This window comes from Danaus plexippus (genome assembly GCF_018135715.1).
Source record: "Danaus plexippus chromosome 22 unlocalized genomic scaffold, MEX_DaPlex mxdp_33, whole genome shotgun sequence".
Taxonomy (NCBI): domain Eukaryota; kingdom Metazoa; phylum Arthropoda; class Insecta; order Lepidoptera; family Nymphalidae; genus Danaus; species Danaus plexippus.
This window is the reverse complement of record NW_026869856.1, coordinates 1845657-1859997: the sequence shown is the minus strand read 5'-3', so window position 1 is coordinate 1859997 and position 14341 is coordinate 1845657. Positions and strand designations below refer to the sequence as shown.

Below are 14341 nucleotides of genomic sequence, written 5' to 3'. Positions count from 1 at the left end.
TGTATAATATTATTTATATTAATTCACTTTTATGTATCTATATATTAGAATTTATTTTGTTAATTATATTTATTTAAGTACAAGGTTTAAAGTATCGACTCTATATAGCGTTGATCAATCCCTATACATTACAGTCGACAGTTTCATAATTTAGTTTTGCGTGATAGTTCGAGCGATGGACAGAGAAATAATATTAATAATTTAATTCTTCAATTAAATATATGTGTTGTTCAATTTATATTAGTAGAGAAGAAATTTATCATATATCACATAACAGGTGTTTATTAAGGTAAGTGCAAATTTTTCTTTTTCATAATATGTTCTTTTCTTTGTACCTTAAAACTTGAAAAAAAAAATTAAATGGATTTGTATAAAATGTTAGACGGATCACTTCCTTTTCACTTTGGTCAGGAATTTGAGAAAAAACATAATTATCATAAATTAACCATTTATAAGTTGATGCGCAGTTTATTTTTTGTAGCCTACTTTCTCGTAACAGCTGTTGAAACGGTAGCTGTATATCTAAACAGCTGATTTTGTCGTCGTAAGTGGTCGCAGGAATAAAATTTCATGGTAGCTATTTCTGCTTCTTAAAATCCGTTTTAAAGAAATGGTGAAGGTCAAAAAGACAAACGAAGATCGATTTTTTTTATATATCTCGTGTAATGCTTAACAAGGTTGTACATATTTGTAAGGAAATGTAAATAAAAGTAACATATTCTTATAGCATGATATTTTAATATCTACTTTTTTATTGTCCATAGAAGGGTAGAATGCCAATGTATATCATTTGATAATGTATTATTTATAAATGGTTTAATTTGTATATTATATTTAAACTAAAACGAAAAGTATCTTTTTCAAATCATAAAATAATGCAATCATCACATCAATATGTTTATAAATACTGCATAACTATAAATGTGAGTCTTAGGTATATTCAATATGAGATAAATAACTTACTTCACACAATTATCTATTGTGAAGAAAATGCAATAGTAATTCTAAAATAATGTACAAGCATATTATTAGTTTTGATTGTGGTGTATTTATTATAGTTTAAGGAAAGTTTTATAGTTTAATACAATTTTAACACAAATATTATTTTGTATTGTGTTCTGTTAAGATGTCAACGACATGGGACAGTTTACCACTTCTTCCTTTGAGATGTGTGCTGCAACATCTCAGTACGGAAGATGCTCTGGCCGCTCTCTCAACTTGCCGACATTGGAGGAGTGCCATACTGTTATTTGAGGGACACAAGTGAGTATCTTGAAAATCTTATATATGTAATCACTGTAGAAATACAATTCTAGAACATTTCTTGTAACTTTTAAAAAATACAGATAAACCGATTTTACATTGTTCAACTTTATTCTTTACTTGCAACACCATATGTATATATAGATATATAGATATATATAATCTGTATTACAGTGTATTCTTGTCTTCATACATAATATGAAGTACTTATTCTGATTTCTCTGAAGCCTTAGATAATGATTATCTCCCATATTACTGTTTCGCTGTCATCAGAATAAAATTATAGTAACTCTTTAATGTTGCCATTATGTGTAATTTTATTTATTTTAAATATAAAATAACAACACACAAGCTTAAAAGACGAGTAGAAAATAGCAATTTCTTGTTTATTCATATAATTAAATTTCAATCTTTGTATGCATGTTACGCTTTGTTGATTGATGCAAAACTGTGTTAATATATTTTTTAATAATAAAATACATATTCTAGTAACAATTGTTAGGTTATTATATTCATATTATTGAAGTGTTGTATGCAATCAATTTTGAATGTAGGTGCAATAAACTCGAGTGTTCCTGTTATAACCGTTTTAAGTGTTCAAGTTATTAATAAAGCATGATAAAGTCAAGTGCATAATAGAAAAATATGTGTATCGTTCTTAATATTATAATTAATTATAGAGTCGAGTCTGAGATATAAGTCTATGGTGGAACTTAGTCATGTTCATTTATATAATACAGACTGCATCTTCACCAGAAAGAGATTCAAAGTTTTCTTAATATTTTTATCTGCTACAGATTATTAATATATAGGTTATGTGTTTCCATATCATTCTAGGAATATTTTTAATTTTTTCTTCAAGAGTATAATGTATGTATAAAATGTTATAATGACATTTAATCTATATAAAATGTATGACTTACAAACATTAGTCACTATCTAAGGAATAATATCCAAGTATACATAACAGACAAATATATATATGTATATATAAGTATTATTATATTCTTCTTTGCTATGTTGAACTTTCACTTGTCTTTGACCTCTCTATGTGTGAAGTGAACACAATGTTACATTCCATACCAGATGACCTTTAGTAGAAAAAACACATCCAGATATAAAGGAAATAATGAATTCTTTTACTTTGTTTTTGTCTTAATTATTATATATACGTAAATAAGTAAATAATGAAGTTTAAAAAACTTTAAAGTAAATTTTCATCTTCTGAATGTTTCGATAAGAAATTAAGTTTACGAAAAACAGGAATATAAACCAATTATTTATAATAATGAATTGTTTCTTTTGTATATTACAGAGAAAAACTAACACTGCGTATTAGACAATTCGAAAAGACACTGTTCCTAACGCGTCTGTTCAGAAAACACGTGAGGGTTATACATGTGTACATCGACAACTATGGAGAAGATTTGGACAATTTTATGAATTACGTCCTGCCACAGTGAGTATATATCAATTGTTATATATTAATATGAACAAATTAAATTATTATAAGATCTAAGATTTTGGCGTGTATTCATTTAAAGGAAACTTATATTTTTTCGGATCACTACGCGTATTTTATTATTTTAAAAAACTACATAATCCCGAAGTTTCGGTTACTTTGCAGCAACCGTGATCACGGGCGGACGAGATGACGTCATTGGTTTAAATAATTATATGTAAAATCCGACCTTTATATCTATTATAATATATATTTTTCAGTGTAATTATTTGAAAAAAAAAAATTATTTCAAGAATATCTGTGTTTCAAATGACGCGAAATAGATCTTGCACAACGTTACGTTAACGTTATACGTGATTTATTTTTTAAATATGAAAATGGCTTACACACGTTGTAAAAAGTCTTAGGGCAATTGTCGTTTATATAACGCTTTATGCAATGAGATTTACTTAATAAGATTACTCAGTGTTAGCGCAACCTGGTACTGTATGTATTATTCGGTGTGTGCTAAAATACATAACAAGGTATATTAATTGAGTTTTTTTTTTTACTTAATTAAACATATATATGAAACGAATTTCACTTAATGTCAAAGTAAAAATGCGGTCTCTGTTTGTCCTTCAATACCTTACGTTGAAACTCTTAACGTACAGTATGTAGTGTTGCGATACAAACTTAGGGTAACATGCAGATCTCAATTTTTCATACATCAATTACTTTAAATAAGGCAGCCCTAGAAGGTTCGCTTCAAATTTGGCTGCCTAAAGAGAGGACTTCGGACGGTGGAGGTGAGCGTTAGCGTTAGATAAAGGCCCCTTAAGCCTATACCTGGGTCGTAAGTCCCAGGCACTGTTGAAGCTCCTCTCCCTGCAACACAATGGACTCGGCACCCGCACGGTGAATCCGTGGAATACTGAGAGGTTTCGTCTTATTTAAAATTAAACTTTATTTATATAATATGGTACAGCCAATACCGAAACTGTTTTAGGAAAGATATATAATCAACAATTAAAAAGTTGAATTAAATTAAATTCAGTGTTTTTTAAATAATTATTATGAAGCCTTAACGCAATGAATACTTGAACGTACTATGTCGTCATGTTTCAAGAAATAAGTCTAAATGTCATTTGAATTTAGAACGTCAGTTTAATTTTCTTGAAAAAAAAAACAAAGTTGTGATCAGTTTTAAAATAATAAAATATTAATAAGAACAAGTAATTTCATATTCAAGTACTGGAAGTAAAGTATATTATAGTTTTTATTATTAGTCGGTAATAAAATGATTTGATATTTCGAGTTAAGTTGAGTTCTATTTTAAATAGATTGATAATATTCATCTAGAAATTATGTTCTCGCTCGAAACGGCTTAAGTCCTAATTACACCTATCCTTAATGCGGGTTAAAAGTCAAACTATATACTTAAAGTTTGGTGTTTTTTCATTTATATTTCACACATGATATTAACGTGGACGTAAAATATTAAGAACTTATAAGGGTTTTCAACTTAATATACATTTTTGAACGGTTGTATAGAATATTTTATAATTATTATAAAGTTAGCAACTTACTAATAAATATAGAGTATTTGCAAATTTATTAAAATGGATATTATTTGATTACTTTTTTATAACGATATGGAAAACTTAAAATAAAAAATGTTTAGTAATAAAGAGTTATATAACGACAGATAATTAAATGTTTTTCTGAACGGTCAAATTATAATTGATGTCAAAATAAAAAATGAAGAAGATATCTGTTAACAGATATTTTTTTTTAATTTATAATTAAAAGATAACTCTTGAGTGTACTCAAAAAGTACGAATTTAAACTGTAATAGCGTGTTGTTTTGAAAGACTTCAAAAGAAAATTTATGCTTAAATTTTCTTTTCCCTTGATCATTATTTTGTCGTAATAAAAGGTATTCTGTGACTGTGAATTCTGTAAGGAGATACACAAAAAAGGGAAAAGTATGAAAGAAATATTATTACTGAATGTAGGTGTTTTAATAATAATAATGCATTAATTTATACGGATTCTAATTTATCATTATTTAAGACAAACTTACGAAAAGACATTTATTTATAGTTTCATTAAATACTATCTACTATATGTGTGTGTGCGTGTGTGCCTGTGTGTGTGTGTATTGTTATAAATTGGTTTATCAATAAAAATAAACAAACAATGCTGTAACAGAAAGCCATATTAGATTATTTAAATTCTTAGAAATCGTAAAATGATATTACACAGTGCAATACAATTTATACCACATAACAATAGTACCGCTTTCATTGTTTATCTAAAAAACAAAGAGTAACCGTTTTTCATTATTAATCATAAAGTAAAACACTTCATATTTTTAATGTAAGTTAGATATGAAAAATACTATCCTCAATAATTATCGTCAATTAAAGAATTAAAAAACTTTTAAGTTTCAATTAAATTTTCAAATATAAATAGTAAAATTACACAGACGGGATTTGAATCTGCGCCTTCCAAAATACTACAGGTCTGTTGTACAACACTTAGCTAGTTTAGGTTTTCGTAAAATATTAATATACATAAAAAATATTTTTTTTAGTTATGATTTTATTCACACTCGCTAAATCAAAGGATTTTTTTAATACTATAATTAACTTTTGTGATATTTGTATTTAATTTCGACTACATAGTGCTCGACCGTCCATTCCACCCGTTGGAAGGTGGAAATAAATTCGAGGGTGTCAGTCTATTTACACTTTTCCTGAAGACATCCAAATTATAGCTCTATATAAACAATAGCTTCTTGTTATATAACATTATTTTTTTTTCGATAAGGCTTAATATTATTTATTTCAGATTCTTCGAGGCTCAGAATCTCCGTGAGTTGATTTTCATCGGTCCCAGCTACATACAACAGAATCCCAACGAGTCTATCGCGCAAATAAATCGGTATGTACACACACACGCACACATATGCGTATCATGTCTTCTATAGAACTACCATTGTCATCCAAACCATCCTCTGTTTAAAACCCTATGTATATATGTATAATGAACGAGAAACATTTTGCTTGCGCGATTTAACTAGTGGATAGTGACATCTATGATTTTACTATTACACTACATGCTCTGAGGTATCTTAAAAAGGGGGAATATAAGATGTTTGTGTATTTTTCTATTATGCTATTTTTTTTAAATAATTGTTTTTATTGCTATTTAATCTTTAACGATACATAAATCTCGTATTAAATAATACAATGGTTCCGTGTCTCATAATTAAATATTTATTAAATTATATGTAGAATAAAAATTCTATGATAGTACTCAGGTTGTAAAGTCAATGTCTCTGAAAAATAAAATAAAAAAATATTTATAGTAATATATACATATTTCCATTGTAGAATAACAGCGGAGAGTTTGGTGTTTAAGAATCTTCATAGCTTACAGAAGCTAGCTTTAATGGGATGCGAAATGACGAACGTTAAGTCGGACAACGGGCGGTATACGGTGAGTTATATTGAACTGAATAATAATATGAATATTTATTTCGGTCTCTTATATGAAATAACAAAAAACTATGTATAACTATAACGTACAGCCGATAAAAATATATGTTTTGTTTCTTGAATAATTTGGATATTATAAAAAAATACAAAGCTTAATAAAAAATTATAAGCATTAAATGTCCAATGTTAAGTATGTTCTTGCACATGTGAAAACAGTCGAGTGTGTTAATAATGAAATGAAATAAATGTCACTAATATCACCACACTCTCAACACTCACGACACCCTCGACACTCACCCCACTTGACATATTCTTGATCACATGACGTACAATATTTTTGTAAACTACCGTCAATACTTCATTCAAACCTATATAAATTAACTGCCGTCACAATAAGTAAGACTATTACTAATACGACTATTTGTAAAGAATTTTTCTAAGCTCAATATAAGCTCGAGTAAAAGCTTGAATTTGTGACTATTAAGTTTATAAGAGAGTTAAAAATACCTTTCATTCTAATTAGTCATTTAAAAATATAATCATTAATACAACTTCGATAGTATCCTATATGATTCATAAGGGTTTTAAAAGGGAGGTTAGTTTATATGTCAAATACTTGTTTGTATGTGTTCATTCCACCTTTCAGAACAAACACGTGGAATACTACTCCCGGCACCTGTCCTTCAATACGATCAGTTCAGCCGCGGACGCTATCCTCTCAAGGAGTAACATTGATCTCATGACGTGTTCCAATTTACAGGTGAATACTAGAATTTTATATTATACTTTATATAATTTGTTATATAACTATGAGATATTGTTTTGATGTTTTTGGAGTGTTTTGGAGTCTTAGAGCCATCTCTTCCACAGCATTTGATAGTTGATTACGAACAGCTGAGCACGTCAGCGTTGCAGACCGTGTGCGTGTTACGTGTGACCTTGAGCGTCACTATGGGTCTTCGGGCTGGAGTACTTCCTGTGGTCGATTGGACCGTGGCCGCTAGAGCGAGGATCAGGATCGCACTTAATGTTGTGAGTACACCAACTTATTAATGTGCTAGGGCTTAATATTCGTCCCAGTGGAACGTGCAAGTTATCCCGGTCTGGCGAGTATTTCTGGTTCTGTAACTAGACTTCCGAACAGTTTCCACCGACATTGTATTTGAAACGAAGGAAGTGATAATTTCCTCACCGTTAAAAAGAGACCAAATGATAATGTTGTCTTAGATAGCAGTTAAAATCAGTAGAAATGATTTTTTTTTTGTCAACCCTACTTAGGACCTGTCCAAAATGCTAAGCAATTTTGAATATCAATTCTGTTGGTATTTAAACATGAAGTCTTCACTTCAACCTTAAACAGGACATAATGCTTTCAACTAACTGAATAGTATTGGAAGGATTTTTACTATTTATTCACCAAAAAGTCAAAATGTGCTATTCCTTTAATATGCATAAATGGCTATTTAAATGTATATATAGCTTTTAAATACTGGCTATGTGACGCCAGTGTTAGGGCTTTTAGTTAACCAATTTAAAGCATTCCAATTAGCTTAAACAAAAAGTGCCAACCCTATACAATGTCACATAATATTTATTTACTGCGGTTGCAAGAGGGCCTTTAAGAAAATATTTACTAGCTTCTATCAGCCATAGCGATCATAGTCACTGTAGTATTCAATATAACAAGAAGAACATTCTTGTGTTATGTTTGTGTGAGGTAATTTTTGTTTTGTATAGTATCTTCTCATTATTATCAATGTGTTTCCAGGTGTCAGTGAACCCTGAAGTGTTTGATGTGATCCTTCATAGTGTTTTCGTGGAAGGCTTGCACTTGGTCTCCTTGAAGGCTATGTTTTGTAAAACTGTAAGTTATTTATTATATATATTTTAAATGTTCTATTTAACTTAGTGTCACAAAAGATATTTTTATCCCTCTTTCTCTATCATTTGTTACATATGTTTAAAATATAATGATCTGCGCCTTAGAGCTACCTTAAAATACACCAATATTAGGTCTGTGGAATCCAATCATTGAAACAGTTTATAATCTGTGTGTAAACTTTTGGACTCTGCTTATTTTATTCCAGTTACACACAGGCGTTCTTCAGCGAGCCGTTCGTCTCTACAAGTCGACTCTGACAGAGTTGGTGTGGGCGGACGCTCCTTACGACTCTACAGAGTTCTTCCAACGCATCATCAAACAACACGCTGATCCAGAAGAGGTAGGAAATTTTTATATAAACAATTTTATAATAGTCTCAAAACATATAATTAGTCTATATGAACTGATTTTCAACCTGTTATATTATTCATTAATACACATGATTCAGTATGAATAATGATTAATACGTTTTAAACTTAACTATTGATTAGAAATTTTATATGAAGTTATTGTGAAGTAAATGACTGGAGTGTTATTCAGATGTACTTAGCTCTTATAATTAAATAACAATAATAATAGAATAATTACATGTTGTATTGGACTCAAGGAATAGAGTATTTCTTACAAAACTATGATAAGAATATATAGGTCGTATATAAGACTATTCACATATACATACTCTGTACTGAAATAAAATCATCTTTTTATTTTGAATTTCTTCATATTTTCCATCTTCAAGGCTTGTAACCATTAATAATCTGTGTTTTTGTTTTTGTTCAGATGACAATGTGCAATGTGAATCCCCTTATATTGCTCTGCTGGCAATGCACACATCTGAAGAGACTGGTTGTACACGGTGAGTCACATTAAGATACATTACTTATAAAGCTAGATGCACATGACTGATAAAAATTCTTTCATATACTTGAACAAAACAAATGTTCCTGTTATATTTAATGCATTTTCGATTATAAATAAATTAGCTGTTATTATTAATTATATAATTTTTGGTTTTAATGTACAATTAAGACATCTTGAAATACGATTAGTCTTTTGTGTGACTAAGTTTTTTAATGCTTTATTAATGATACAGTAATCTGAGTTTCTTTTAAGATTTTTTTTAATCGTATTCGTTTCATATGTAAGATGCGGTGAAGTTATCCGATTATTAAATAATGTCCAGGTTATTGGGTGTGGCAGTACGACCTGCTAGGTTTCGTTCGTCTCCGTAACTCTTCGTTGGAGGAGCTGGATATCTCAGCGATATACAACCGCCAGAGTCGGTTCAGTACCGCCATCTGCAGTGAGAACGTTGTTCGAGTTTTGACGAGAGACGTTCAGAAACCTTTGGAGTCGGAATTCATTGATGTGAGTGTTGTGTGATTTAATTTAAATGTTGTCTAGTAAATATATATTTGGTGTCAATAGACCTAAGATGATTCTGATATGTATTAAGTGTTATTTGAATACTTCAATAGACTTTTTGATGATATTTATATGAATGATATTAGAAAATTAAGAATTCTTATTTTAAATTAATCTTTAAAAAACTTTGTATTTTAATATATGACGTACTAAGTAAACATGTTTTATGTACATAGCTGGTGAACTCCGACACGCGATTTCCGTGGCAGCCTGTGCCGTGGGAGAAGTTACATCCGGCTCTGAGAGCGGCCGCCACTACCGAGGAAGTAGCGCACTACGTCACACAGGAGATACTGAAGGGCCCGTTAGTATACACACACACACACGGTAGTTAACACACATACACACGCAGAAACACGTACGCTCACACACATGAATATCGGTGCTCATATTAAACCGAGGAAAATACACCCACACATTCATACTCCTTCACAAACACAGTTCTACACAAATACACATCTTAAGCCATTAAGATCTCTTTGACAGAAATAAAAGAATAATGTCAAATGAATGCCGATTCTTAAAATATACAGATATATATTTAAAAAATATATATATATTTTTGGTCAAAACTCAGCTTCGTTATAAGTTAGGTCACGACAGTCGCTATTGATGATAATAAAAATCCGCTTTTCTGCTATATATATGTAATATAAAATTTTTATGAAAGTGACAAATCAGTATATCGCTGGACTTATAACTTATCGACATGAAACCATCTTATGGATGGGAAAAAGGTTAATGAACTGCAACACCAATTCAGCAGAACCTTAACTACAAGCAGCCTGAAATATATCAAAGAATATTCTTTACTTTCAGATATTAACGAAACGAAAGGTCAAGTAATAAGCCGAGCTATCAGCTGCGTAAATGTAAGGCTATAGAATACTACATTGAATTTCTCATATATATATGAGTGTTACATTAACATGAAACACTACAGTGAACTATTGTATAAAACCTTTTTTAATATTGATGACAACAGAGACATTGATCAATTGAAATTGTATCGATAATAATGATTGACCGATTGACAATAAAATACAGGTGAATTGTATGTGCCATAGATAATAAAAGGCTTCGTAACTAGTTACCAGGAATGACTTGTTGCATCAATATTAGGAGGGCGTAATGTATTAGAATATAATTATGTTGGGATGTGGTTTAAATACTTTTTTTTTATGTTAAAAATTTGTTTTAGGCGTATTTTTTTTTTATTAGAAAAAAAACTTAGTATCAATTTGTAAATCGAACGTTGGTTATTTCAAGTATATAAAACAACCAACATTAGGCCTAAATGATTGATTCTCGAATAATATATATCGTAAAGAAATATCCACGGTTAAAGAAATATATGAAAATAATAATTTATTTCTCTAAAGTTCCTTTCAGTAGAATATATTATTAAAGTAATCAAGTTATCGTATAAAATATTTTTTTTTATTATGAACATATACTTGAAAATATATATGCACTTAGAAAATACGCAAAACGTTCTTCGTAGATTAACATCACGCCTGTAAATAGCTTTAAAACAACGAGCGGTTACCGCTGTGTATCAAAAATCAAATAAAATGTACCTTAAAAAAAATTAATACATTATAGTTAAGACAGAAAAAGTCAATTTTCACCAAATTACTAACAAAGGTATGAGTGTAAAATGTTACTGTTACTCAGAAACTCGTTTCGACTTTTCGAACACCGAACACTGCTTTGATGACGTCATTCACATTTGAATAACCATCGGAAGGAGTATACAATGTGCAGCAAGTTTCTGAGTATAGAAAAATATGTATAAAAAAATAAAACAATTGAGATTTCCTAGTAACGTGTAATATGTATAATAATTTGAGAAACGCCGAATGATATGTTTACTGGCAACATCTCACAATACGAATTTATATCGTAGTTGAAAAATCGTGTTTAAAAAAATATATAAAATCGCGCGCCAAAACGGAATCGCACAGAACATTTATTACAAACATCTGCGGTTCAATACTTACGGAGGCGATAATATCAATTGAGATATCAATAAATAAAAATTAATAATATATTTTGATTTTAGCGTTTTGTGATAATATAAGCAATACAAAAACAGAAAAAATATTTTATGAAAATATTCCATCTTATCGTCTGCATAAAAACCTATTCGAATAAAGAACAAGATCATTTAAATTTTTGGCGCCAAATTAACATCTAGTCAGCCGCGAGTGAATTGTACATAACAAATTTAAAAAACGAACACGCGGTGGAAGGAACTGCACAAACGAGTATTACAACAATTACATATTATAATTAATATCAACTGTATATAGCTTTAAGAGAAAATCTCGTGATTGTATCAAATACAGTCGACACGTGCCACTCTACTGTTGCGAAATAGTGTTTTGTCCTTGACATTTTACATAGTTATACGAGGGATGTAGACAAATTTTGTGAACATAATAAACGAAATGTTTAATTTTATATGTGTCGCGACATGCACCTTACTGATATGGTCCAATGTTAGACGAGTTTGTTTTTACTACAGTTATAGTCCGTCCCCAATATAAAATGGCTTAGAACAAAGCGAGGTGCATACTATAGTGTATATGTAGTGACGCACAAACATTGTGATCTTAAACCGAATACTTAATGCCTTTAACTATAGTGTACAAACATATATATATCAAATAAAATCTCCTGTAATAACGAGTTGTGCTAAATGTAATCGAATCACTATTAGGCCAATTTAATATTAATAATAATAATAATAATAATAATATGCTTCAAATGATTTTTATAGTACTAAGTACTCTAGATAACTCACTGTATTATTTAAATATAAAATGATTTTTTTTCCTTCAAATATTTTTTAAGATGTTTTTTAAAAGTTCGAAGCGTTGAACATATATTGTAAGGCAACGAAGAGACTTACCAACATACATTCCCTGAGACTGAGAAATAGAAGAGGCTTAGAACAATTAATAAGATCATTAATATATATTACATAATAATTATAAGAACAACGAACGTTGACAAGGCACAAGTCGTGAAAATGATGTATTTAATTTGTAATTTAATTTTATAATCATCACTTTATATAATAATTTATGTAAAAAAAAAAACAGATGTCCCTTTAAAAACTTGTGCCCTGGCAACATTATAAAACAAATGACATATTAAAAAAAATGTGATATAAATACAAATGACAACCGTATGATAAGATCATTAACAAAGGAACATCTTTCCCGCCTCTTAATTTAATGTCTCTGCCCTTAAAACAGCTTTAAACTTAGGAATTATTGTTAATTTTTTGTTATTCCATATTGTTGTTTGTACGCGTCACTGTTAATATGAAATCACCAAAGAAATAGTACTGCGTACATGATTACATACGGGCAGAGATTCTTTTAAACCACCAAGACTTCAATAAGGCTGTGAAACAACTTGGTTCGATTTAACTCGAGTGAATGTTATTTTTTTTCGTCGAGGACAACAGTTAACTTATTAATAACAGCGCCACCTAGTGTACCAACTTTTACGTATAAGTCATTAGAAGATTCATACTTTTTATAAATCCAAGAGTCCACTGTCAATAAGTTAACTGGTTGTATGCGTTCATATTAAATGTAAGGGCATGAACCCATCCAAAACCCACCTGGTGAACCACAAGTTGAACAAATCTAAAGCCTGAAAGGCGAAGTGTTATATTCATGCCCTATTATTTATTAGGTCTTGCTCAAAATGGAGTATTTGAATATAGAATCAGTATTTTGAACTAAAATTTTGCCCTTCATAAAGGAATTCGCTATCATTATGAACAGGATCTAATAATGACGAACCAAATTGCCTAGTTTTAGATCAAGAAATTATATTGTACTTATTCAGAGTAGTGATGAAGGGAATGCGGAGGAATACAACGGAGTGTTGAACATCTGTTAGAGAGTGTATGGACCACTGCGGCTATTGTAGTAATGTGGCCATTTTGTGTATTTTTTGAGAGTTTATTTTGTGTTTTGAATATTATATTTGAGGTATTGGTATTATATTTGGACTGTTTATTGCATTTTATGTCAAAATTATTTTTTCCATCTATTCCATTGGTGTTTGTGTTGTGTTTTATATTTATGAGAATTTATGTTTTATGTAAGATGACATTGTAGTTTATGGGGATATTTTCGGAGGCATTCTTACGGTTTCAAATGGTGTATGTGAACAAATGTATTGAATATGGTAATAATTCTTTGTTCTATTCATATCTAATCGACCTCTATGTTCTGAAACTGATTTATATTTTTAAACGTAACTGTCAGGAATAATGGCAATTCTTAAATATGGTTGCTCATTGCTTAGAATGCTTTTGAAATATTCTCAATGGTATATAATAAAATGTACAACCCTTTGCCTTGTCCGCTTGTATGTTAACAGTAGATATAATTAATAATAATTATTCTATATCTGTTTGAATTCATATTGAAATTTATTGATTCATTAGATTTATTGATGGAAATTTAACAGTATTATGAATATCGATTTTTTAAAATCATTTTGACTTATATAAAAAATTTTTTTTTTACTTTTTTGATATGTATGGCTTTCTCTTTTTTTTTGGTAATTTTTTTTTCGTTTTAATTTTAATAGTGTTTGTTATTCTGTGACATGACATTGACATAAAGTAATATATGTAACAGTAATATTCATAATCTGTTAGACGTACATCATAATTGTTTTTAATCTTTATTCTACGTGTGGTACTTAAAACAACTTTGAACCGAACTGTTAACATTCGATGTATTTTTTCTAAATTATATGTCACTAATAAATATGTTCGTATGTGTAGTA

At 29.6% G+C, this 14341-nt stretch overlaps 1 protein-coding gene across 1 annotated transcript; it reads left to right on the top strand.

The window, feature by feature from the left end:
• Positions 1–146: 146 nt before the first annotated feature.
• On the top strand, positions 147–14341 carry LOC116773405 (F-box only protein 33). Its single transcript, XM_061528824.1, has 13 exons — positions 147–289; positions 1127–1263; positions 2579–2722; positions 5561–5653; positions 6106–6211; positions 6857–6970; positions 7081–7242; positions 7979–8074; positions 8298–8432; positions 8873–8948; positions 9276–9460; positions 9694–9821; positions 10337–14341. Exons 2-13 carry the CDS (start codon positions 1127–1129, stop codon positions 10341–10343), a joined length of 1383 nt encoding a protein of 460 aa, XP_061384808.1. The 5' UTR covers positions 147–289; the 3' UTR covers positions 10344–14341.